This window comes from Sander lucioperca, chromosome 20 (assembly GCF_008315115.2).
Source record: "Sander lucioperca isolate FBNREF2018 chromosome 20, SLUC_FBN_1.2, whole genome shotgun sequence".
Classification (NCBI taxonomy): domain Eukaryota; kingdom Metazoa; phylum Chordata; class Actinopteri; order Perciformes; family Percidae; genus Sander; species Sander lucioperca.
The window spans coordinates 28,600,799-28,628,506 of NC_050192.1; the positions used below are offsets into that span (position 1 = coordinate 28,600,799).

At 40.5% G+C, this 27,708-nt stretch overlaps 1 protein-coding gene and 1 long non-coding RNA gene across 6 annotated transcripts in view; one reads left to right on the forward strand and one right to left on the reverse strand.

Annotated features, from left to right (window-relative positions):
- Positions 1 to 559: 559 nt before the first annotated feature.
- Positions 560 to 27,708, forward strand: part of recql (RecQ helicase-like) — a 42,695-nt gene continuing 15,546 nt past the window's right edge. The window contains exons 1-15 of one of the 5 annotated variants that reach the window (XR_004107900.2): positions 560 to 837; positions 1,651 to 1,742; positions 4,494 to 4,730; positions 4,928 to 5,107; positions 6,529 to 6,635; positions 9,522 to 9,720; positions 10,953 to 11,119; positions 11,768 to 11,891; positions 12,022 to 12,170; positions 14,134 to 14,251; positions 14,359 to 14,497; positions 15,587 to 15,678; positions 15,779 to 15,995; positions 18,733 to 18,859; positions 24,885 to 25,747. Coding sequence is in view for 4 of the 5 variants with exons in the window: in XM_031316897.2 (XP_031172757.1) it covers positions 1,718 to 1,742; positions 4,494 to 4,730; positions 4,928 to 5,107; positions 6,529 to 6,635; positions 9,522 to 9,720; positions 10,953 to 11,119; positions 11,768 to 11,891; positions 12,022 to 12,170; positions 14,134 to 14,251; positions 14,359 to 14,497; positions 15,587 to 15,678; positions 15,779 to 15,995; positions 18,733 to 18,859; positions 24,885 to 25,553 (2,550 nt within the window). In the remaining variant the exon portion in view is untranslated. Of the gene's footprint in view, positions 838 to 1,650; positions 1,743 to 4,493; positions 4,731 to 4,927; positions 5,108 to 6,528; positions 6,636 to 9,521; positions 9,721 to 10,952; positions 11,120 to 11,767; positions 11,892 to 12,021; positions 12,171 to 14,133; positions 14,252 to 14,358; positions 14,498 to 15,586; positions 15,679 to 15,778; positions 15,996 to 18,732; positions 18,860 to 21,991; positions 22,123 to 24,884; positions 25,786 to 27,708 lie in introns of those variants that run through there. The other 4 variants (XM_031316897.2, XM_031316900.2, XM_031316899.2 and 1 more) reach the window with 4 other exon arrangements.
- Positions 7,183 to 27,089, reverse strand: LOC116062255. Its single transcript, XR_004107903.1, has 3 exons — positions 27,079 to 27,089; positions 17,146 to 17,152; positions 7,183 to 7,372 (listed from the first exon to the last, which is right to left on the reverse strand). It is a non-coding gene; the product is annotated as an uncharacterized LOC116062255 (long non-coding RNA).

Here is a 27,708-nt window from a genome sequence, read left to right on the forward strand (position 1 = left end):
TTTTTAGGTATTCAATAATCCACTTAATCTTAAAAGAATTATTAAGAGTACTAACATCTAGAATCTCCAGACCTCCATTTTTTTCAACAGTCCTTTTTTTAAATTATGAGACTTGAAGTTGTAAAGCGCCTTGTCTCCTTAATAACATTCTGTGGAAGTCTCAGCATGCCAAACTTTTGGACAGCACATGGTTTTTCAGAAACAAAGTTGAACGAGTTAAAATCGGTGGCCATAACATAATTCCCATTAGGGAGAGTCTCGTGTTTCTCTGTAACATTTAGGATATCGTTTAAAGTCAAATCGGAATGGGACTATAAAAGGAACAAACGACTCCTCCCATTTTGCAACTTGTTATAATTAATCATTTTTAACATATATATATATATATATATATATACTCTGCTGGAAATATATATCTTCATCTACGCACACATAGCGCACTGAATTGCATATGACATGAATATTTACAACATTTCAATTAGAAAGGTCATTTTCCCACTGAACGTCTAGCCTATGTTGAATGCACCACACACATTTGTTTGGATGCACTTTTCCCGGGTTTGGTCTGTCAGGCAGCGCCGATGTTGACATGAGATAACAGGATGTTTTTGGTCTCCCAGGTTATGTATTCAACACAGATTGCACAAGCTCTATTCATGATATACTTTTATTTTGTCAATCCTGCAGCAGGAGGCGGGAGTTGTAGGCAGCCTGGCAAGTGAAACTCAGGGCGTTAATCGTTTCTGCCGGGCGGTGTGTGGTCTATGGTCTGCTATAGCAACCGTGAAGTGGACTCACCAACAGGAAAGAAACTGACCTGGACGAGGTTGCTAAGTGGTCAGTCATTTGTATTTTATCTTTTTTCAAAGTCTTGTCCCTGACGTATTAACGTTAGCTAACTTTGCTCACAACAGAGAGGGGTATTTTTCATGTAGCGAAGGTGGTTTAGAGCATCTTTAGCTTAATCTAGTTGGCTGGGGAAGATGGCAGTGCTTAAACATGATGCTCCAATATCCTTCTGTAAGGGTAAATGATCAATTAACAAGCTAACGGCTAACGTTAACGGTAACTCGCTGCACCCTGTGGGATGAAACAGGTGCAGCGTTGTCGACTATTAGCTAAATTAGCTTATGTTAAGATAACTAGCTAGTTGTGGTCAGCTAAATTATGTGGATTGATGATAATGAGACAAAATGTGGCATTTAACGTTGTAACCACAATTCATATTTGGTTATCTTTGTTCTGGTTACATTGCGCCTTCATAGGGGAACTGACAGTTGCTAAATATAATATGAATGTTCCACAGGACAATAATGAAAATAATGTATCTAATGTATAAAAACTGAATAATTTATATAAAAATCTAATTACTGAATGCAAAACACTAGCTAAACAAAAAGTAGAAGTAGGGTATTCATTTACTTAAACAAGCAATAACGAAATAGTAAATATGAGCACCTATAATAAAATTGCCGTCAGATAACTGTAAATGAATGGAGTCCGAAGTAGCCCCAGTTTGTGCCTCTCATCTGAACAAACTAGGGACCAGCATAAAAAATAAGATATTTATTTGTGAAAAGTCAGTTCAATGTTAAAAGGAAACCGTACTTTAAAATGGAGTTTAGCTTAGCATGCCTTTCTGTCTTACAGGAAATGATATCAACATCTCTGACAGTCTGATGGTTGGCTCCTTTCTGAGCAAATCAGTCTAAGAAATATGGATGGTGGTGGCGGAAATAAAGGTAGGTCTGTTCTTTCCATGCCAAGAAACAAACCGTTGATATATTTTGTCACAAAACTACTTTGCGTCAGTTTTATTTGCATGAAAAACGAGCCAGCCTTCATTAAAGACCCAACAGTGCTAAGATGTAAACAGTTGCACGGTCCTCTGGGATAAGCCTGCAGTTGTTTTTGAATGAGAGAATGGGGATTTTGTGGGGACTGATGACAAATAACACCCTGCCTCAGCTTTAAAGAAACACCGGGGGAGGTGCAAAGAGAAGGTCATTAGCTGTGGAGGTGTGATCCTCATAGGATTACTACCTGTGCAGGTGTGAGACCCGACAGTCTTATTCCTTGTCAACACTATCAGGATAACTCCACTGAGAGAACCTCCTGCACATGCTACTCTATAACATACTGTCTATTCGTGTTTCCTAATTTAACACTAGGACTAAGTAGCCTAAGGTAGCTACACACCGGGCCGATAGTCAGCCATCTGACAGTCTGGCGAGGTCGGTGACTCGAGTCTGTTCGGTGTGTTCCGTGCCGTCGTCCGTTGGAGGATCTGTTGGCCTTCATTTTGGCTGACCTGACATGCTCAGTCAGAGACAGGGCAGTCGGGACTCACCCGGAAATGGCAAGCGGGATGAGCGTGACTAAGCCTCTCAAAATCTGACGAAAATCTTTTAGACGCGTTCGTCCAATCAGCTGCCGGTTTTAATTTTTTGGGCGACAATACAGATTAGCGCCGCATGCTGTTATGGAGACGTATTACGTCTGGTCTCTTTGGTGTGTTCCGAGGCACTTTTTTGACCAACTCGGGGAGACTGATCAGTCCAACTGCCTTTTCTGCCAACGGTCAGCTGTCTGGTTGGTGTGTAACTGCCTTAAAGTTTCTCAAATCCAAGGATTGGATAGGCGGACTGGGTTGAAATGTGAAAGAACAGTGGCAAAAAAACAACAACTAATGAATTACTTAATTCTCATTGGCTGCCCGCCAACGTTGCAGGTAGATTGACAGATTCACCCGTCAGTGGCAACATTTACCCGCATTTGGCGCGTGGTTGGGTGTTAATTTCAGGCCCTGGTGACAAGTAGTGTGAAACTCACTCCTATTGAAATTTTGGGAAGCCAGTGAGAATTAAGTGATTCATTAGTTTTCTTTGCCACTGTTCTTTCACATTTCAACCAAGTCTGCCCATCCAATCCTTGGATTGGAGCTCAAAAAAGTGTGGCGACACATTACAGGGGTGAAGAGTCCCGCTGAAACAAGCAACCAGCAAAAAGAAGAGGATGATTCAAAGAACAGTAAAAGAAGACGTTTTAATACCAAGTGGACAGTTGGCGACAACGACATGCAGTGACATTGACTTGACAACAATTTAATGTGTATCTTTAACAAGTTGAAGAACGATGCTCATGCATTTCCTATATTTCACCTTTTACAGTATGAAGCAAAAACAATAGCCTGTGTGGCTAGTGGATCTTAAAAAAATCCACTTGCCAGACAGTAGTTGGTGGCCAAACAAGTTAACTTCAGCCCCTGCTTGTGACACTAGTTTAAGTAACAATACCAAAACGACATTTTTCAATTATTATTTTTTTCTACAAACCCATTTTTTTTTATTGTACAAAATTTGCCAAACTGACCAAAACAGTGTTTAAGGCTGAACACACCTCCCTGTAAGAGCAGCACGCCCATGGGCGCACAGATGGGTGCAGGTGCATTTGCTATTTAAAGGGGAACTATGCAGTTTTTTTAGCTTAATTTACTTTAACTGAACAGCTTCAGGGTCATTGGAATGGTTATATGACTTTTTTCGAGTTGAATGGTGGTCGTCTCGCTTCCCCCTAGCGCCGTTGCAACTTTCAGTCGGCGAGCCGGCGGCCTCAGTGTCAGAAAGTATGGCGTGATATCAGGTCTTGCGATGTAACAAATTGCTTCACGGCACTGCACACATACAGGAACCGGCTAACAAGGTAGCGATGGAGTTTTTCACACTATCGTCATGGCTGAGCCGGCAAAAAAAGAAGCAGAAAGCTGGGAAAGCATTGTCGGAGGAACAGAGAAAGAGAAAACGGCAGACTGACCGAGAGAGGAGTCAGACACGAGTAAACATTGGAGCTGACAAATATCTATTCCGAAGCTGTAGGGGGAGCTCTATAGAGAAACCTGCCATCAAAAAGAGAGAAAACAGCAAAGAAATGGCCAAAACTGCATAGCGCCTCTTTAAACGATGAGGGCACTTAAAATAGCAGAGACACTTGCGCCGGGTGCAAGATAGGGCCCATTGTATCTATACGATCTAGTGTCAGCAAAAATGCCTTTTGATTGAGTTTCCTCTTAGCGAAATGCTGAGTGAATTTAAGCTGGACCTTTATTGTGAAGGGTAGACACGGAAGAGCCAGCGTTATGGCAGCGCTTTTTTCCCTCACCCTTTTTCCGTGGTCTTTTAGGTTTATTCACATTAATATCCAATGCTGTCCAAACTGCTCCAAATTCCAAACCCCAAGTTCATTGGGTACCCAGGAAACCAAGTGAGAAGTAGATTGGATAAACGGTTCATGAGATAGTTCAAAGACAGACCACACACACAAACACACACACACACACACACACACACACACACACACATAGACAACCGTTGGATGGAATCTTTCCTGCCCGCCTCAGGGTGCTGGAGGAACTGCAAATTGCAGCCAATCCCCCTCTGAGCAGAGTGAATCAACATATCGCTGACAGTTCTCCTGCTGTGTTTGTTCCTGTTCAGATGTGCAGGCGGAGCTGGACTCAGTGGAGGCCGAGCTGGAGTTGGTGGAGCTGCAGATCGCAGAGCTCCTGCAGAAGCAGGCGGAGCTGACTTCTCGTAAAGACGCACTGCTGCAGCGGCTGGAGGAGGCCTGCGATGCTGCACAGCCGTCCTCCTCTTCATCCTCATCTTCCTCAAAATCATCTGGAGCTGATCCAGCAATGAGCAAGCAGGAGATGCAGCTCTATGATGGCACAGGTACTCTACACACATATACAGTTAGTCAATACGTTGTTGACTTGTGTTAATCATAAGTATTCATTGTTTATTTTATATTATTGTTTAATGTATTTGTTTTTTCATGTATGCACCATTCTCCAAGGCAAATTCCACATACGTGTAACTTATTGTGGCAATAAACCCTTTTCTGATTCTGATCATTTGATGTTTGGTAGATTTTCCATGGTCCAAAGAAGTGGAGCAGCACCTGAAGGACTCGTTCCAACTCTCCACGTTCAGACCACTGCAGCTGAGGGCCATCAACCTGACCATGTCAGGCAAAGATCTGTACCTGGTGATGCCCACAGGAAGAGGGAAAAGCCTCTGCTACCAGCTGCCTGCAGTCTGCTCCAAGGGTACACTGAGACACAAATACACAGTGTTGGATCTAAACTGAGGTGACCTGATTAATGAGAGGGTTAGCGAAGTCTGTTGAGTCTAAAGCCAGGGTTTGCCGTGTCATGAAGGAGGCTCTCTTTTCACCTGGCTATATCGCCAGGGTAACTTATGTCGCTCCGCTGACCTGGTCCGGATCAGTTTTTGTTCTGGGTTTTGTCTTGATATCGGCTACAAAGCTCCTTTCACTTATCAAGTGCTTTGGAAATAGCATCGCTCAATAGTCAATATACAGTCTATGAGCGATACAGATTCTCAGCTGAAGGAATACATGGAAATGAGCTGTAACTAGGGCTCAAATGATTCTTTGAGTAACTCGAATAATTCAATTACTTAAAATCCTTGATGCTAAATTCTTTGCCTCAAAGCTTCGTTTAATCAGTGTAACTAACGTTGTACGGCTCACTGTGTTTCCGCACGGACAATTATTACTAGCGCACAACGGGCTGACGCTGGACACAAGACTGACAGCGTAGATTACAAAATGAAGGAAGACGGCGAATATAGTGAGGGGTTAGGAGAAGAGACAGAGACAGGCGAGAGAAAACGACCGAAAGTTTAGGATCATTTTAAGCTGCAAACATGCTGCTACATCATCTCTGTAAAAAAACATCCAGTCTACTCATCCATGCCACGGGGCGAACCAGACACAAGGTAGCTAACTAATGTCTGCTGCTCTCGTCCACCGCGCTGTTTTACACAACTACAGCATGCAACTCTGCAAATAGCCATGTTTTACCAACAAGCTAAAAGGAAAGCTTCCGGTTTGTAGTCTAACTGTTTATTAGTTTGCTACTAATCTTTGGAAACTTAGCTGCTGCCGGAGACAAACCGGCTCCTCCCCCCAGCATGGCCACTTAATATGCGTGCGTGCGTGCGTGCGCGTCTCTCTGTCTGTCCGTCACTCTCTCTCTCCGTGTGCCTGATCGTGTGTCTCGCTGTGAGAAGTTAAGACAGCCATAATCACCATGAACCTAGGTGTTTTATTTTGAAATGTGTTTTATTTTTGTAAAGTATCTGGCTGCACTGTGGTCTTCCTGTATGTAAGTACCTGCCTGGCTTGACACATACGCTTGTGTATCATGTAAAAAATAGAGGAGACGCCGAAACTACCCCTGCAGCGCGCGGGCATATGCAGCGCGCCACGCCCGGTGTGATTGCAGATTGCATAACATGGGCGCTGTTATAAAAATAGCGGTGCTATGCTGCTATACGCAACGCTTACGCCTGCGGTGTGTTCCCGGTGTAACACACCACCATTGCAGTTTATAAAATAATTCTGTCCTGGGAGTACCTACACGCTTATTGACTCAGTCTGTCCTACTGTTATCACATCACATGTAATCGTGTGTGTGTGTGTGTGTGTGTGTGTGTGTGTCAGGTTTTACCTTGGTTGTCACTCCCCTGGTGTCCCTGATGGAGGACCAGATCATGTACCTGAAGTCCATTGATGTGTCCGCAGTAATGCTGAATGCTTCCAGTAGCAAGGTAACAACGTATTCACGTGTTCATTTCACTTCATCTCACCTCTTAGTCTGTTCTCTCTTCCAACGCTACTCTTTGACAAAACTGCATGAGCCTTAGATTTCGCATACACCCTTTTAAAGAGCAATTCACTTTTCATTCTTGAAAATATTCCCATATTGGAATTGAAATGTGAAAAAAAATCCTAAATAAATAATAAAACCACACAAGCAAAACAGTAAACAAAACAGACTATCTGGCTTAAATTAAATTGCACTTAAATAAATATTAGACATTTGGCACAGGGGTATAGAGAGTCATTCATTCCCTAACAGGCTATACACTGCCAATCCAGTTCCTCAATGGTTAGGACCTTTGTTAATAAAAAGTGCAAAGTAACAACTGCAGTATATATTAGCTATATGTAAGATATAGGTAAATACAACAAGTACAACAAAGTAACATGTCAGTTAAGGTCTTCTCCTTTTTACAGTGTCACATTTAAATTTGCACTCGGGCAAATGCATCTATTTTTGCCAACTGTCCATCTCCAACTGCGTTTTTTGTTCCCAGGTCGGAATACTGGATGGGATGCTTTTGTTTTAGATGAGTTTTTATATTACATTCAGACTGCAGGAAAATCCGACATGTTCGTTATTTCCAAGTGATCTTTTCAAGTGATCCAAGTGGGATTTGTGTGTCCAAACATCACCAACCTATCTGCATGGGTTGCTGTGGTAACGACATAGGCGTCAGTGTAGCTCCGCTGGTTGACGCGGCTTTCCAACGAGGAAGCTTGAGAAAAGAAGGTCCATCATTTCGCCCTCAAAGTCCCCGGTGAAGTCGTGGTGCAGGACTGATGTTGTCAGCATCTGTTCAGCATTTTAGTTACTCTGGACTTGACATTGTTGTTGTGTGTCTCTATTTTGTTGAGTTGCCTCTTTAGCGAAATGCTCAGAGTGAATTTAAGTTGGACTTTTATTGTGAAAGGTAAAAACAGAGTACAGCTGCGCTGCCGTGGACAATGTGGAAGTAAAGTAAATTCTTTTTTTTGTATATGTACTGTATGTCTAATCTTTGTGTTTGTATATATGTGCAGGACCCCCTTGAAAATGAGATGCTACATCTCAAGGGGTTATCCTGAAATAAATTCAATTCAATTCAAATAAATTCTTACTTCTCGCTGGCTCGGACTACAGAGTCTCTTTGAATTTATTTTATTATCTGCACAATTATAGGCACAATTCATAACCCTCAGCTACACGAGTTACACGAAAAAGACTTTGAAATCTGATTTGAGCGGCCAGAACTGCCGGACTGAATCGCAATTCAAACCACCTCCGAATGTGGTTTGAACCCGATTTGCAAAAATCACAGTTAATGTGGTTTATTGCTGACCAGACCATCTAAAATCAATCTGGACACCGTCTGGATATGCCAAAAAATGGATTTGGGCTAGCAGTCTGAAAAAGGCTGTTGTGCATTGTTTTTTGCTTGTTACATGTTGTTAAAAAACAAATGTCAGTAAAAGAAAAATGTGATCACAAAAATAAGTTGTATTTCCACTTTTCTTTGGCATTGCTTTTAATGTTAAAGTCGACATAGCGGCTCGTTCACGTTAATGGCCTCTCTTTTTATCCGCCTTAACCCCAAAATGCTCTCACACCGGAGCTGTGTCCATTTATACTAATTCTTCCAAACGTTCTGGCTGGTCAGTAGCCGTCAGGAAAAACACCTATTAGCCTCGTTATTTTCAGTTCACCTGGTTCACTGTTGCTGTGTATGTATGTGTGTGTGCGTGTCAGCAAAACGTTTTTGTCTGTCATTTCAGCTAAGGCACCGTGAAAAATAGCTTAGGCGCAGCGTTCAAGCCTGGTCATGTCCATATATCGTACGATAAGTCGATAACGTTATTATCACGACAGGCCTATTTAGGTCTGTAGGCTACTTTCTGAACACATGCATGTGCTTTGTCTTATTTTTACAACTGGCCATTGATCAAAATGTGTCAGTGAATCACATGGTTGTCTCTTTGCTAGTATTACCAAGTAGCATCGCCCACAAAAAGTGTAGCTGAAAGGCAATAGATCACTTAAAGCCGCCTCAGTAGAGTAATTTGACAAATGTGAACTTTGTTGTATTATGTCAACTGTAGTCTATATCCACGACGTTCCACTTCCGGGATTGCTCCGGTGCCGCCGGAAATTCCGCCGGATGTCCGTCCCCTTCCTCTTTCTTTGTGTTCTAAATTCTAACCTCTGGTGGATTTGTGAGGACTATGGTTAACTGCTCCTCAGATCTCTGCAGGGTAAATCCAGACAGCTAGCTAGACTATCTGTCCAATCTGAGTTTTCTGTTGCACGACTAAAACTACTTTTGAACGTACACATGTTCCACCAAAACAAGTTCCTTCCTGAGGCTATTTAGCAGAGTTGCTCCGTACTGCACTTAGCGCTGCCCAAGACGATTATGATTGGTTTAAAGAAATGCCAATAAACCAGAGCACTTTTTTTTACCACCCTAGAATGCTGTGTGGACTAGCCAGACTATATATATATATATATATATATATATATATATATATATATATATATATATATATATATATATGTATATGTATATGTATATATATGTATATGTGTGTGTATATGTATATGTGTGTGTATATATATATGTGTGTGTGTATGTATATGTGTGTGTATATGTATATATATATATATATATATATATATATATATATATATATATATATATATATATATATATATATATATATTATACATATACATATATATATTATACATATACATACATTTGTATGAATAATATTAATGTTTTGGTGTGACAGCTTTCATAGTGTGAAAAAAATGAAAAAGCAAATTGTAGAAAAAAAATATATATAACTTTTAGGAGCATGCCAAGACCGTCATGGCTGGCATGATGGATCCCAAGGCCGATTTCAAGCTGCTGTACGTGACTCCAGAGAAGATCGCCAAGAGCAAGCTGTTCATGTCTCGTCTGGAGAAAGCCTACAACGTAAACCTGCTGAGTCGTATCGCTGTGGACGAGGTGCACTGCTGCAGCCAGTGGGGACATGACTTCAGACCAGGTGAGAGGTCTCCTTCACTCGGATGGCGGGGTGCAGATGTAGAGTTCTTCTAAGGCACAGGTTTCAAACTCAAGGCCCTCGCACCAAAAAAAGGCCCCTTGCAAATTCTGATCCGGCCCGCATATCAATTTAGATTCACAATACATTTTGGCCCTCATACAGTAGTTGTGCGCCAAACCGAAAAAGACAGAAAAATGTTTTTCAAACTGCAATTACGCCACACTCAAAGCACAATTTGAGACGCAGAAATTCCCACACAGCCTGTGAAACAGGTTGTTGTTAGTCTGGTAGACTACTTTTAAAAATGTAATCAGAATGCATTGTTTTGCTAATTGTGATTCATATTTTCCAGTGTGGCCCTCAGTGAAATTGAGTTTGACACCCCTGTTCTAAGGAAACCTAACTTACCCCCTAGGTTTATCTTCAAAGTAGAGATGCACCGATAGACCGGCCGGTGACCGGAATTGGCCGGTTTTCACGTGCTCGGCCATGACCGGTGACCGGCAGGTCAGTCTGACATATGGTGATGTCATGCTGGTCAATGCTACAATTAACTGACAACATAAGTTATACCAGTTACAGTTCTCAAGGACACACGCACACACGGACGCGACAGCACAGTCACTTTTTCCTTTCTCTCAACTTTTCCGCCGTGTGTGGCGTGTACCTGCTCGTGGTGTGAAGCGCGTATCCGCGCTATTCTCGCACATGTAGGGAACCTCGTGAATTAACCTGCAACATGTCAGCTGTTTGGGAATTCTTCAGCGTGTGTGCAGAAGATAACAAGTTTGCAATATGCAACACCTGCAAGGAAAGAGTAGGGCGTGGAGGGACGACACCAAAAACCAAAATCACATTTCTTTAGTTGGATATTGGATATGAAAAGAAGGAAATGGTTCTAACATTGCACTTTAGATGTGTGTGAATTTCCCACACCAGGAGTAATTTATATAGTTCTATTTTATAGTGATCCATTATCTGTTCAAAAAAAATGTTCTATGTTCTGTGGCAAATGTTCTATTAAAGAAAAGATAGAAAATAAATATTTGTGTGTGGTTAGAAAAAAAAAAAAAAAAAAGTGGTTAGAAAAAATGAAATCGGAATCGGCTAAAATCGGTATCGGCTGGCCTAACTCAAAGAAAATCGGAAATCTGAATCGGCCTAGAAAGTTGTAATCGGTGCATCTCTACTTCAAAGTTGATTTGTGTGTATGTCCCTGTGTCCCTGTGCAGATTATAAACTGCTGGGCATTCTAAAGAGGCAGTTCCCCAAAGTCCCATTGCTCGGGCTCACAGCCACAGCAACCAGCAGCGTCCTCAAGGACTGTGAGAAGATCCTGTGTGTGCCCCGGCCAATCACACTCTCTGCATCCTTTAACCGAACTAATCTCTACTACGAGGTGGTAACCATGGCTGCTACACTCTGTTACACACACCTTTCAGCCACTTGCTTCCTACACAAACACATACACAAGGACTATATGGCTGCCTTGTAGGCTTATGCCGATTGGCGATCAGATTGTATATCAACGATTAAAGGGGTGACCAATGATGTTTTTTACTTCGCCAATATTAAGGCGATTTTAACTAAGTTACTGTCAGAACTTGGATGTTATAAAATAATCTAGAATCTGCGCCCTGCTGTGCATTTAGAGATGTTTCTGGGAGAGCAGCAAGTCCGTCCGCTATGCCGCGTTAATCAGAACGAATGATGAGTGAATTTTAAATACTCACTTAAAACACAGTTTGCTGTGTCTTCTTTTTTAATAAAAAAATACACATATTCCTGTGTCATGAGTGAATGTCTCTTTGTCAAGCACACGCTCTCATGTGCTCTGCACACATCTAACACACCTGTCAGACCCTGTAAAATCATCTGCACTGCCTTGCATCTGCTTATAAAACATGAAAGACCATACTAGTGTATTTGCATGTTTAGCCTATTAATTAATTAGCCTAAAATGTCTATAACATTAATTTATAAATACTACCTCACACCTGTCAAACTAAAATGTTACAGTGACCCTAACAGTCTGCTTGTTTCTCAGGTTCGTATTAAAGATTCTAACTCTGAGACATCGATAAGTGACATTGCCTCTCTGATCAAGAACAGATACAAAGACCAGTCAGGTACTGCAGCAAGCAAGACTGAACACTCAAAGAAAAGCAAATATAATGCATCACTTAGAGGCCCATATGCTCAAATCTACAAAGTGATTATGAGATATGACTGATTAGATTTAAAGTATATATTCACATACAGAGCAGTCCTACTCAATATTTCCTGATGTGTGTGCCACAGGGATCGTGTATGTGTTCTCTCAGAAGGATGCAGAGTCTGTGTCATCTGAACTCCAGAAGAAAGACATCCTGGCCTATCCCTACCACGCTCACATGGACCCCGACGATAAATCCCGCGTTCACCGCAAATGGACCTCCAACAAAATCCAGGTTAGGGGGGAGGGGGGGGTCTTTGGGTTATGATGACTGGGATGATCCCAGTAAATGGTTCAGCAACCTCAGCACATGAAGGAATCATTACGCAGTCAAAACACAGTAATTGCATATTTGGTCAAAATTGATTATGACCTAAATCTTTGATTTACCATGTATCATTTAGCCTATAAAAAGTCCACAAAATAGTTAAGCAAGTTCTGTTTTAAACAGAGGAAAGCAGCAAATCCTCACATTGGAGAAGGTTGAACCAACATTTAACTTTATTAAATGAATGAACCGATTCATTTTCAGTCCATCAACCAACCGATTAATGGATAATTGTTTCTATGTATAATTTCTGTGTAAACAGCATGCAGTAACTACAAAATGAAGCTTAACAAACCAAGGATGACAAGGATTAGATCAGATCGTATAGCGACGGTTAAAAGGATGATCGATGATTGTTTTTTCCTATGACAATATATATAAATAAATAATCGTTGTTACATAATCACGGTTATTTTGCATTTCGATCATATGGGCAAATCATGTATGACATTCCCCGAACGTGAACTGTCTTCGGTGAAAGTGCCTTTAAAGTTTTTGCACCCTCATCCTGGTATAAACTGCAGAATCAGTTTAAATTAGACTACCTTCCAACAATGACACAGTTTAAAATTAGGATAAAGGACTATTTGAGTACTAAATGCATATGTGCTGTTACTGAGCGCTGCTGGTGATTATGTTGAGATGATGTTAAATTGCCAACTGTCTTTTTCTGTTTTATGTTGTCTGTTTTTCACTGGATATTTTAATATGGAACTATTATACTGCTGTCTTGGCCAGGACTCCCTTGAAAAAGAGATTCTGAATCTCAATGGGATTATTTCCTGGTAAAATAAAGGTTAATAAAAAAAATTAATTAAAAAAATAACCACAAAAAGTATTAGAGCATTTTTTTATGAGATTGGTCACAAAATTGTTTGGATCCATCAAATGCATTTGCAATACCACATCACCTAACAGTAACGTTAGCTAGCCTATGATACTATGGATTCCTATCAGAGGACGCCCCGCCCGCAGTTGCAAGTCCAGTCGGCTTTCGGTGTTTTGTTTGATTAGTAACGTTACCGTAAATGACGACGCTGTAGCGCCATTCATTAACATTATGCTAATGTAGTTCCACGGGGATTTCTACTTTTATTTTTCTAATAAAAAAGAACAACTTGTTTGCTAACTTTTGCTCAGGTCCTAAGGGGTATGACTGTTGATGGTAACTGTTGATTTTGTTTAGATGTGCCAAATTGTAATTATATAAGTGATTATTGGTTGGACTGTTTAGCTAAAGCTATGCTAGCTGTAGCTGTCACTTGTGGCCGTCTAAAGACAGAGAAATTAAACACGCTGTTTTGTTTTTGTTTGTTGTTTATGATTAATTCTTTGTTTTTTATTGATGGGAATACATGTTCTATTTTCAATTTTTTGTTCATTTCAGCAAAAAATACAATGTTTTATGATAATAAAGAGGCGTGGTTTACTTCATAGGCTGTGAACCTGCGTATCTGGGTCACATAACAGTCATAACAAAAGATGTATCCTGGGATTCATTTAAACTTTCATTTGTTTGAAAAAGTAATAAATAATTAAAAAAAATGTATTATTTCACTAAAAGAGACAATTATATTGTTAATCGCAATTATTTCTGAGACAATTAATTGTTCAGCAAAATGTTGAATTGTTACAGGCCTACTTGTGACCTAATGAATTCCCATCTAAGCTCCGGCCCACCATTAACCTGAGCAGAGGTCTAATCAGCCAGAATAACTGAATTCACCTGTGTGCTGTTCAGAGGCTTTAATCAGCACGAGTGAATTTTAAATCTCAATTAAAAAAACTGCTTTGCTTTGATTTGCTGTGTCGTCTTCTTAATTAAAAACACACACACTTAGTGACAGCATGTGATTTTGTTGTCCTATAGGTGGTGGTAGCCACAGTGGCGTTTGGCATGGGCATCGACAAGCCTGACGTCAGGTTTGTCATCCACCACACCATCAGTAAGTCCATCGAGAACTACTACCAAGAGAGCGGACGCGCAGGTAGACACCGTTTCACTTCCATCAGGACAGAATACTAGTTTATACGGCTCTAGTATTTTTTTGCAGAAATCTCTCTGTAAAATCTCTGTGTGTGTGTGTATCTCCAGGTCGAGACGACCGCCAAGCAGACTGCATCGTCTACTTTGGCTTCCCTGATATCTTCAGGATCAGCACCATGGTGGTGATGGAGAACGTTGGTCAGCAGAAGCTGCTGCAGATGGTCGACTACTGCCAGAATATCGACAGGTAGTGCGCGCACACAAACACACACACACATTGTCGGTACTTCACAAAGTGTTATTTAGTCAATTATTTGAACATATTAAAATACAGCAAAGAAAAAGAAACAAGATCATCAGCGACAAATAAGCAATTCAAATAATATTCATGTTCAAAAGGGGTAGGAAGAAGTTGAGAACTTTTTTAGTCCTACCCCCTCTTGATTTTCATTATTCATATTAGAAATTCAATTTGCATCCATCAGTGTCCATGTTTAACTCAGTCGGCTTGAATAAATCAACTCTTTTAGACAACACAAGAACAAAATGATCTGTACAGATACACCAAATAACCGTTAAGAAGTCCACAAACAAGAAGTAGCCACACAAGAAGTCACTGGTCCAGCTCGTAGTGATTCAATATTTTGTTTCTGAAGAGTTTTTTATGTTTGGATAAATTGTTACATGTTTTAGGTCATTGTCACAGTTGGTTCACAGACTAAGGACACGCGTAACGTATGCGGAGCGGACGCTCCAACACTATGCTTCCACTATAATCAATGAAACTGGCGACACCGGACACGAGAGCAGCGCGTAGTGGTGCGTATGCTCCGCGGAGATCCGCTCTACAAGTGTAAAAATGGGACAGTCTTCTATTTATATTTATCCAGAAATGGTTCATACAGTGTCATTATTTCTTGAAAAAAAAAAACTACAGATATACAGGAAACGACTTAATGGTTGTCAATGAGCATATTAGCAGTTTCATTTTGAGAGTTTGTGTTTTGATTTCTTATTTCCCTCCCCTGCGTCCTCTGATAACAGCTGACAGTAGATTGATGTATCACAGCGCTATGTTGGCTCCAAAAACTAAAGAAACAACAATCCCAAAGCAAAAGCTCTCCGTCTCGCCTGTGACTCACACAATCCTACGCTGTGTGGCGCTGCAGGTGGCGACAGATAAAACATACATTCCGTGGCACATCCGCTTCACGAACGGTCCGCATATGTTACGCATTCAATGTAGCCATAGCGTAACACTCTTTGTTGTAATGCAGTGACATTTTGTGTGTGCCTACGCACCATGACTTGAATGTCTCATGTTTGCTGCATGAAGGTGTCGGCGCTCTCTCATGGCTGTTCATTTTGATGAGGTGTGGGACGATGAAGGATGCAACCAGATGTGTGATACTTGTCGCCATGCAAAAGGTGTGTGTGTGTGTGTGATATGTTTTATAAAATCCATGGTTGCATGTGTCCTTTAGGGATGTGAAAAGCGTTAGTAATCGTCTGACCTCTATCCCTCCAGACTACACCACCGTGGACATTACACAGCATGCCAAGCAGGTGGTGCAAATCTTGGAGCTAGCAGCGTCAATGGATGAGAAGCTGACTCCTCTGAAGCTGGTGGAGGCGTGGATGGGGAAAGGCCCAGCCAAGCACAGGAAGACGATCCAGACCACCACACTGTCTCGGCTGCAGGCTGAAGCGGTGATTGTGCGGCTGCTGCTGCAGGGATACCTCAGGTGACTCGTCATTTTGTTAGGATTTTTACATGCTTGATTGTTTCAAATTTCTGTTTAAAGTTATTAGTGGGATAACATACTTTGGCTTGACATGGACAAGATGTTTTGTTTTTACCACCAACTTGATTATTGAATTGGGATGTCCTGATCCAGATTGCAGGTGTCGGATTGGAGCCGATATGGGCATTTTTTAACTTTACCTTACTCCGATCACGTACATCAGCTTGTAGTGATCGCTGCCTTTAATCACACATAGGCCTGTCACGATAACAAATTTTGCTGGACGATAAATTGTCCCAGAAATGATTGCGATAAACGATAATATTGTCGTTCTGAGACCATTTTCATCTAATATAATGATAATGACATAATAATGCAGGTACACCTTTTCAAAGCTCAAACTTTTATTTCTAAAGAATATTTAACACTGGAACTGGAAGACATTTTAAATATCCACAATATGTCTTTGACCTCCTTCAGTATGTCGCCTTTCACGCTGTTTACAGTTGTGGAATTGCCGTACTGGCTGTCAAATGTTTACAGCATTCTTCGAGTGTTTGTGCCATAGACTACAGACTCACTCGTGTACTACATTTAACAATTATTTATTAAACACTCAATATTAAATTTAAATAATAATATATAATTAATATGGCTGTCAAACGATTCATTCAGCCAAATTCTTATAGTTAATCGTGATTAATCGCATGTTTTACCACATGAATAAAATTATTTTTTCTATTATTTCGCATTTCAGAACTGTTTTTAAGTACATATTAACAATGGAAAGCCATTCTAACCAGTGTATCTTAATTGGGAATCAAATGAATGCAAAGAAAGTTACTTTATGAACTTTACTTTACTAGTTTAAAAGTAAACTTTCCATTCAGAATCTTATTGGCATCCATTTCTGCGTCTCGCGCTCGCCATCCACTCAAAACGTAACGTTCGCAAGCCCAAACCAGTGTGTGCCTGTTGTTTTGTTTCCAGTCTAGCTAGATCCGGTGTGGTGTTGTAGTTTTTCTAACGTTACTAGTTGTTGCAACAGCATGTGAAAAAAACTAAGGCCAAAAAGAACGTTAATCTTGCGATAAAGAAATTGACGCCGTTAAAATGGGTTTGCGTTAACGCCGTTAATAACGCGTTTAACTGACACACTAATAATTAATAAATTATATCTATCTATTTCTATGTGGCTATCTGCCACATGGCGAGTAAATGTTTGTACCAAAATAGTTCTGTTTTTCAGTCTCTTTTGCTCCTCTGCTGTCTGCAGGTCGGAGCTTCGCGGGGGCGGGCCAACACACACACACACACACACAAACACGCAAACAAACAAACACTGGCGCACACACAGATGCCAGCCACCATGTCACTTCTGTTTACTGATAGCTAGCGTTTATCTCAGGCTAATTCATTAGCTAGTAAGTGGCAATTTTTGACAAGCAGGTAACGGAGTCTCAGGGGGGGAGAGAGAGAGAGAGAATGCAAATGGGAATTATTGCGGCCGAAAAAATTATCGAGCTCATTTTTTTTATCGTGCGATTAATTGATTTATTGACTATCGCGACAGGCCTAATCACACACGCCCTGCACCACAGACACACCGCCAGACTGCCTGGATGCCTGCACGCGTTATTATGGAACCCACACAACTTCTAGGCAAGGCCCGCCCTTAAACAGCATTCACGCACTACTATTGGCCAGGCGGCCATGCTAAGGCAAGGTAACGTAACCCGATTTGTTCAGGTCTTATCCCCTGACCAATTGGCTATCCTAACCTTAACCACTCAAGGTCAATGCCTAACCCCAACCAATCAAGCTACTTCATAGGGTGGGCCTTGAAGTTACGTGGGATCCATAATAACGCTGCCAGCACTTTCAAACCAAGATGGCGCACGGACACACACCAGTGTCTGTCCAGAGAGTGTCTCATAGCCTGCCAGCCATGTTGCCAGCCCTGGGCAACAAGTCCGTCTTTAGTCATCCGTTTTACAGAAGCGGATTACTCCAATTCTCCACACTTCTTAACTACACTTACAGGCTGTTATTCCCTGGAGCCGACATCAGTACACAAGAAGAAAATCAAAGCTTGATTTAGTGCAAGAGGTGTCACTAGTTTAGTTTGATCCAAAATTGACTATTGAGCGCAAGTGTAAGTGTAGTTTTTGTTGTCCAGCGGGGAAAATTTTTTGGTCTGGGGTTTGCTGGGATCTAAAGAGAACTGTTTTTGGTGTTGAGAGAAAAGAATAATTTACAAAAAGTTTAAAAAGTTACATGTATTAAAGCTTAAGACATATTTAATTACTTTGCTTACTTTGTGAACCAAAAAAAACGGATCGGGACTTGGTATCGGCAGATATTCAATATTTCAAAAATCGTGGGCTTAAAACACAAAGGCACAGAGCTTCTAAAGTTTAACCTAGCTCGTAACACTAATCCCCCGTCTCGTTCTCCCTGCGTGTTGCGTTCAACGTGAGAACGAGACTGGCTTGCCTGGATGAGTGCATGTCCTTCCTACTTCTAGAGGGGTTTGTTCTGTGTTAAACTGACTCACTCATCGGGAGGGACGGCCTCCTCGTGTGCTCCGAGTAGCTCTTGTTGACTAAAGTTGGCTGGAAATGTTTTAATGTCCCTCCATTGCTTACGGACACCTCTACATGATGTTGATAAGAACATCTTTTGGGGCAGTTTAGACTGTCTGACATAGGTATGTAATTCTGTCTGTTAACTTCAGAGAGGATTTCAGCTTCACTCCGTACACCACCTACTTCTACATGAAGCTGGGCCGCAAAGCTCCTCTGCTGAAGAACCAGACTCACACACTCAGCATGAAGATGAGAACAGGGACTGCATCTGCCGTGGTGAGTAAATGCTGCCCACAGTGATATATTACAAAACAGATGTTCCACTGTGTCTGGCATATGGCATCATATGCATGTACAGGCTGCTGTAAGGAGTTAAGGAGTTAAAAAAAAAAAGTGCCAATTATTCAGACATCTACAGTTCTCCCTTTTATGTCCTCAGGGTAGAAAAAAACATTTCAAAGTGGTATTTGTGACTTTTAAAAAGCCTCCCTTTGGTAAAGGTTGGGTAATATGAATAAAAAAAGATGAGCATAAGACCTTCAAATGGTGTCATTCGTAGTGTCTGTTTCAGTTTAGAAAATACACATTTGAATTTTCTGGGTGTAGGATTGGGCTCTGATAGCGGGTTCCAGTTTGGATTAGGATATTTATCAAGCATCATCACTCTCAGGATTCCCACTGAAAGTGTGTTGTTGTTGTTCTTCTTTCTGAGAAGAGCAAAACTCAGCTGGTCCACCTTAAAGGTCAGTCCACCTTAAGTTAGTGAGCCAAAGTTGAAATCACACTGGGAATAGTCGGATTTTAAGAACTGTTTTGAAGTGGTAATTTGAACAGCAACATTTTTGTTTAGTTTTTTTATTTAGTGTTTACTATATAAAAAAAAGACAATACATGTTAAAATATTGCCCAACCCTAATCAATTCAATTCAATTTCATTTATAGTATCAAATCATAAGTTATCTCAAGGCACTTTACAGATAGAGTAGGTCTAGACCACACACTATAACTTACAGAGACACAACAATTCCCCCCCCCCCCAGAGCAAGCATTTAGTGGCGAGGAAAAACTTTCTTTAGGCAGAAAAAATCTTTTTAATTTAGAATCATACGTGTGAACATCGGGCTTGGTTCAAATAGCTTTTGCAGATAGTTCTAGTTACATTTTAACCCACTATATCATGAGCGTTGGGATACTTTGTTTTCAGATTGATTTTAGAAGATGTTAACTGACTTGAAGGAGTCCTGTTTTCCAGTATAGCATCTGTTACTCTCTGCAGCTGCTACTATATGAGCCAGCTTGGTAGTTCACGTGTTTTTGAGCAAAGTGTTAAAACTTTAGTAGAGTCCGACTGATGCTGTTGGTATTGTAAAGCAGACATGTTTTGGGTGTAAAACAGTCTGATAATGATGCACATATGAGTAAAGTTATTGCTTTTCTCTGCCGGCTGACGTGCTTTAAACAATTCAGCCAGGCATATTGGCCACCATATACTGTAAAACCAATTTAGCTGTGACAAGCAAATAATGGGAAAAAACAGTGTGACTACAGCAGATGTCGGGCTCCTCTCTTTAGTGCTCCACTGAACATTTTTCTGTATCTCCTGTGTTTGTGTATTAATGTGACTCTTCTTCCAGTTCTCTTTGTTCTCTTTGTGCAGTCTCTCTAACCAGTTTCCTCTTCTTCCAATGTGTCCTAATGTCATTTTAAAATGTTGTCACGCATCTAATTGTTTCTGAGAATCGATAGAGGTAAGTCATTGAAGCGAAATGTTGGGATTTGTACACCGTACTGATAATCATTCAGTCTATACAAAAGCCTGTTTGTCCACATACTGTAGCCGCGTTTCCATTCACATATTTGTATGCGCATTTTAAAGTATCGCATTCAAAATCTGTACGAAAACGGCAAAATTCAATAAATCATTCCTCAATTGCGCAATAAAAAGAGACTCCACTCCCTTGAGTTTTTTTTTTTTCCTTTGTCGAAAAAGAGTTGATGCACTAAATGAGATATGATAACGCCTTTGCAGGACAAGTTCTGAAATAGCGAATATTTAACTCACAGGACTGATCAGCTGTTTCCTGTCGGCGTCTTCCCAGATATTCCCATAACGTGTCTTCGTCTTCGGACAGCAAAAAACATGGCCAATAGTAGCTGACATAAAAGATGGGTTAGATAACCAAGGCGACTTGCTTTGTTTCCGGTTAGCAACCTTTTACTTCTTCCACTCTCTTTACTGGCGGATTACAGCCATGCGTAGCCTATGGCACCAACTTCTGACCAAACTATACTGTAGCCGAGTGGATTCACTCCAATCCAGTCGATAGAAGCGCCCCTAATTCGCGATTCTTTTTTGAGTTTGCTCGGAATTCGCTTGAATTGCTGAATTGAATTGAATGGAAACACAGCTACTGTGATTAGATGTTTTTTGTGTTTTTGTTTTCAAGATTTAACAATCTGTGAAATAAATCATCTTCACACCACTACCACACAGCTACTGATAATGATCATTAGTACCATAACATGATTAATCATAGATTAAATAGTAGATGTAGATTCCACTGCTGATCTTAATTTTGCCACTGATTTGCACAGCTGTTTAAAAGGTATGACAACTATTACTGGCATAGAACGCAGGTTTACCTATGGCTTTTTACTTCCTTACCTTATTTATATATTTATATCATGGTACACAAGTAGTGACCAGCTGACATCCCTAATGAAATTATCGGTCTGTTAAGTACTTTGACTCGATTTAATAATTTAAAAGTCATATTTAAAATGATCAATTTTACACGATAAATTTTTAAAATTTGACTTAGTGAATAGTCCACGTAATATCTTTTTTTTTGTTTCTGGACTTTTAAACGCTTTTCACGGTCTTCATCATCAAATTGAAGTTGGCTCTATTGTAATGGATTTAGCATCACGTGATCAAAGTATGAACTGATGGTGATAATGATGAAGACCATGAGATGGGGTTGAAAGTTTTGGACATGGATTATTTTTTATTTATTTTTCCCTTAGTCAGCAGGCCAAATGGAACCGTCAGCTGCTTTTGTCTGTTTTTATATTATTCTAAATGGAATATTTTGGGGTTGTTCAGACCACTTAAGCCCTTACGATAGGCATTTTTGACTACCATTCTTGACCATTTTATTTTATTTTTGAGCTCATGTCCTAAAACTGTTCCATGTAGATGTGGACAGATTGAGCAAGGAACCTGAAAGATGATCGGAGTACAGAGAGGCCTCTGGGATCCCCAGCCTCGGCCATTGTGATGATGAATGGAGGATCCGGTTGTTTATGTCCATGTGCAGACTTGAGTGTCCCCTCTAGTGTTCCCTGGTCCACTCCCTGTAGGTCTTTGAACCCTCTCAGATAAAGACTGTTGTTAATGACCTGCAGGTAAAAGCTGCGGGTGGCCAGGGCAAAGCCAAAGCCAAAGAGGGAAAGAGATCAGTTCAAAGTGGTGGAGACGCCCCTGTGTCCAAGAAAGTCAAGACAGACCTTCCCTAACAATGCCCCACCCCCCCAAAAAAAAGTACAGTCCATCATTCTTTATTCTGTTCACTACTGCTTCTGTCGGCATAACACTGTTCAGACCTTTACTTCATGCTTCACTTTTGGATCAGACTTAGCGCTGAAGGGTTGATAAAAACACTGATGGTACATGTCCACAGCGGCCTTTTTTGACGGCGAGAATCGCACCACTTTCCAGCATTGCTCTAGCACTAGCAGATATCAAAATACAGACTACACCCTCCTACAACGGCCATGGCTGCACCTGATTGGACCAACACTTTACTCGTGGCGCCGTCTGCTCCCGGATTTTAAAACAGACCAACATGGCGGCTCGTTTGGAAACTTTATCTTATTTTATGAAAACAGTTCACCAAAAGGTGTTTCTAAAAACATGTTACACGAGAGATAATCTGTAGCTGCTGAATCTTTCTTCATTTTAGATGGACACCGGTAGGGCTGCACAATTAATCGCAATTTTATCAAAATCGCAGTAGGGACTAGTGCAATATCCAAATTGCAGGGGGGCGCAATATTTGTTAAAAAAAATATGTGTCAAACCATTCTGAATTAAGTATTTCTGTGCTGCAGAGACGTCCCGGCCTACAAATCGTAGGCCTATCCTACAGACTAAAGAAAAATCTTTGTTTGGTACAAATCCTCACAAAAATCCCACTATGATCATTTAATTTTTTTTTATTTTAATATTTTTTTAAAAGAAATGATAATTCCTTCCGATATTGTGAATCATATCACAATCACAATATCAGTCAAAATAATCGCAACTAGATTTTTTCCCTTATTTCCACCGGTTAGTTTAAAAGATTTTTGTGAGTTTTCGAGAGGCGAGCTGGACGACCCTGTTTTGTAGCCTGGATTCAACTTTATGCAAATTAGGAGCGGGGAACACAGCGCTCTGCTTCCTCGAGAGTCATTGCGACGTTACCGTTACGACGTTACGAATACACAAAAATAATGAATGGCAGCATGGTGGCTCAGTGGTTAGCACTTCTGCCTCACAGCAAGAAGGTTCTAGGTTCAAACCCAGGTCGTCTCAGGCTTTCTGTGTGGAGTTTGCGTGTTCTCCCCGTGCTTGCGTGGGTTTCCTCCGGGTGCTCCGGTTTCTTCCCACCATAAAGACATGCATACAACTGGGACTACAGTTGAAAATTAGCCAACTGGCTAACACTGGTGCATTTACAGAAATGTTGATTAATGTGCATTGTCCTAATCAAAATATATAAATAAATCTTAGCGTGGAAATGACGCTTGTCAGTGGACACGTACCATTGGAATCTCTCTTTACGTAATTTAAAGTGCTTTTTAATGTTGTAAGATAATAAGCATGATATCATCTTATTGTTCCTAACCAGCAGGCTTGGGCGATAAAAGGACATTATTGGCACCGCAACATCTTTTTGCTATTTTGTAAGAGTTAATTTAATTAGATCAATCTTCCTGGGGGGCACTAATTGCAAGAAAATGTAAGATCAACTAATCGGCTTCTTATTCATTGGCTCTTCTGATGGATGTAGGGTGCCAGCTAGCATGATTAAACGTTGTGCAGCTGTATGTGGCCGCTTAAAATGGAACTGTGATGCGTTGTGTCGCTCAGCATGCTAGTCACCAATAGTCTAAAGATGCTGCCTTTTACAAAGAAAAAAAGATGCACAGCTTTATGATTACAAATATTCAGTGCCCATTAGAACTGTATATGCATAGTTAAAGTTTAAATGAAGGCTAAATAAAGAAAGCTATGCTGCTGAATCACAGATTATTCTGTGGCTATGTATAGGCTGTCACTTTTAGAAAAAATAATTGGTAACACTTGAAGGTATCTACATAAGAGTGACATGACACTGTCATGAACACATGACACAGTCATGACACATGGACCCTAACTCTAACCATAATTTGTCATGACAAAAACCGAATGACACTTACTAAAAGAAGCGTTATGTCATAAACATTTATGACTTGTTTATAATGTTTATGACACGTTGATGACAATGTCATGTCACTCTTATGTAGATACCTTCAAGTAAAGTGTAACCGAATAATTTACAGCGAAGAACTAAAGCGTTATTTGTTTGAATTATAGAAACGCAACATACGCAGTCTAATCTTAAACTACATGTTAATGTAAAATGAATGTTCTTTTATTTGTGGGTTCTCCGCTGCCTTGCTTGAGTGACAAGTTAATGTGACTGGCAATTGCATTTTAAAAACAGCTATTACTTTCATTATTTCTCATACTGCTTGGTTTCATGATTATCTGTTTCGCCAAATGTCTTTTTTTTAATTAGAAAACAAGAGCTTGTAACAGGACATACAGTGGGTCAGATAGACAATGCATTTTAGGAGTAGTCTACCAGGCACAGCCTTGCAGATATAAACTGTGAATTTAAAATTCTAACAGATCATTACAAATCAAATATGTAATTTATTTTGACGTGCGAACAGTACTTTGAATTTTTGAATAAAAAGTGACAGCTTTACAACACCGTTTGCTGACATTTTGGGGCATAAATGATCCCCCCTGACTCTGACATTCTGACAGTTGTAAAATGTTAGTATCGCCCAAGCCTATTACTTATGATCTCTGGTGCTAATGTAGCATGCTTCCACTAACTGTCACTAACATTTCATCACACTGGCTCTGCTAACATAATCAATTGTTATATATTATATTACTCTAAAAGGACAATAAGTAATGAATAGTATGATGACGGATTGAACTGACACTGTTCACTGACACTATCTCTTCACATAGTTCCAGGACACATCAGCCAATGAGGAGGAGGTTGATGTGACCTTTGACCCCATTGTCATGGACAACCGCTGTCCCCCACAGCCCAAACAGAAAGTATTTAAAGAGCAGAGGAACCTGTCCAGGAAACGAGACCTGAAGCCAGTCAGCCAGACAGACAGATGGACACAGAGGGCAAACCAACAGCTGACAGAGGTTGAGGAGAATAAAAGGAGGTCCTTCATGCCCCAACATGAAATTGAGGTTGATGTTGAAATAAACATTGTGAATAACCGCGATAGTCAGAAAGCGCCATCACATCCAGTTAAACCTTGTTCCAAACGCAAATCCACCACCCCTCAGAGAGTGAGGAGGAAACCCCGCAGTGACGTGCCAGCAGCAGAGGTTCCCTCTCCGTCCCCGGGTGGTGACACCGTGCCCAGCTCTCCGTCACACAACTCCATCATCTCTGAGACGGCAGCCGAAGAGCTCTGTGACCTGAGGAACTACTACAGCAAACAGCTGAGGAGAATCAACTACATTTCCCATGAATACCTGGGGCAGCCTGCAGAGCCAGGAGTCCTGGCGTGTATCAGGGAGCCTCTGAGGAGCCTCCGTCTGCCCCGCAGGGTGACCATCGCCCAGACGGCCCGCAGCCTGTGGACTCGAGTCAGTGGCAGGCGGAAGCTGGTTCACTAGTGACAGCAGCAGTTAGACTTAAAGAGTAACTTTGTTTTTTATTCCAACCTGGACCCTATTTTCCTGTGCGTTGGTGTTTAAGTGGCAGCTGTGAAATGGGCTGCAATGTAATTATATAGAACAGTTCACCATGAATGTCCGTCCACTAAAAGTTCTGTTTCTGCCACTGACAGACTCAGATGATTATTCTAAGTGTCTGACAACATTATGAAAGGATCCCTACAGATATAGACCTTTTTGTTAAAGAGTAAGATCCTTTTTGTTTAACGTGAAACCCGAAATCACCATCACCAAACCCACCAGACTCCATGTAAATAATCAGGACTTTTAGCGTGTATAGAGCCAGCATATTTCCACATGTAAATGGGTAAATTAACGGTTTATTTCAACCAAACCAGAGTGGTGATTGTTGGAACAGTGGAAAGATGAACCAAGACGGCTTTTGATAGTTTGATTTAGTTTCTGTCCACTTTGAATGAAGTGTGTTTTACCATGATAAAATTACTGTTGATTTACATGGAGTCTGGTGGGTTTAACGATGGCCATTTTGGAGCAGTTTTATATTAAAAGGTCTATCTCTGTAGGGATCCTTGCCATAATGTTGTCAGACACCAGCTGCCAAATAACTTGCATTGAAGCTTGTTTCGCAGCAGCCTCTTGTAATACTGGACCAATTTCAAAGATTGTTTTACCTAGACACAAAAAGGAAAATAGGGTCCAGGTTGAAACAAAATGAAGTTTCCCTGATAGGTTTAATATCAAGGAGTTGTTACAGTGACTGTTAAACTGTAATCACACACAAAGAATCAGCACATAGTGCCTTTAAATGCCCTTCATAAACTTCTGGATATTTTTCATACCTCACCTGCTGTGTTGCCAATGATGTGAATGTCTTGATGAATACAATATCAAGTTTTGGAGCTTGATTTAAAGCTGTACTTCTCTTTTTTATCTTTATCTTTGTTAAAGGAACATCTACTAAATAAATTGACTAAATGCCAAAAAGGGGCAGGATTTGGATTACAGATTGAGATAAACTTTGGGCATTTAAAAATATATATTTTGTTCAAAGTGATCTTGTATTTTTGTTTAATTTCTAAAATAAGTTATTAGGCTATAGGATTTTGAAGGGTAATATAAGTAATAAAGCAATAATGGGCATTTTACTTGAAGTTATTTCATATTTTACTGGATATTATATACTGCACAAAAAAATGATAATGCATCAAAATTACTGTTGCTAATCACTGACATCTACCACACTGTTCTAAACCCCCCCAAAAATCCCCCTAGCATTCTCTAGGTTTGTGTTTCTATCATTTAAAACATTCAATTTCAACTAAACTCAATTTTATATATTGTGTCAAATCATAACCAAAGTTATTTCAAGACACTTTACAGATAGACACTATAATTTACAGGCCGAGCTGGTCAAAATCGGCACGGCTTTCTACGTCACTAGCCAAAACGAGGTGGCTAACCGTAGCATGCTAGCTTGTTCTAAATGACAAAACACTGCTACAACACAATCTACAAAATAACTACTTCCATGTCCCTGTTCTGCAGGTATTCCACGCAAAGTTGGAAGTGTTTCTTGTTTAGAAGAAGTCTCCCGGCTTATCCTGCAGCTAGATAATGTGATCTTACCTAGCTACTGAGCATGTGCGACTGCCAACAAAGATGTTACAGCAGTGAGAGGTCTCACTCTGTAGCTAAAACAGAGACCTGAACACAGGGTGAAAAGAGGAGCTGCAGCAATGGGCAGTACAACAAAAATATGGAGTTTTTTGAAAATTAAATCATGTAAACCTATTCTGGTACAACCTCAAAATACAATTATGAACCTGAAAATGAACATATGAGCACTTAACATATCAGTGTTTCCATTAGTTTGTGAAAGACTTTTGTGCACATATTTGGCAGGGGGTTTAGGTATAAATCCCTCAAGAAAATGTTACGTGTTTCAATTAAAAAGTATGCATTTTGACATTTTGTACCATAATTATGATGTCTTAAATGTTGGAAAAGCTAGAGCAAATAAATGAATAACACTCAAAAAGCTTCAAGGCAAAACTTGCAAAATAATGACTTCTTTAACCTGACTATAGTCAATATACTTGACGTTCCACTTCCGAGATTGCTCCATTGCTGCCGG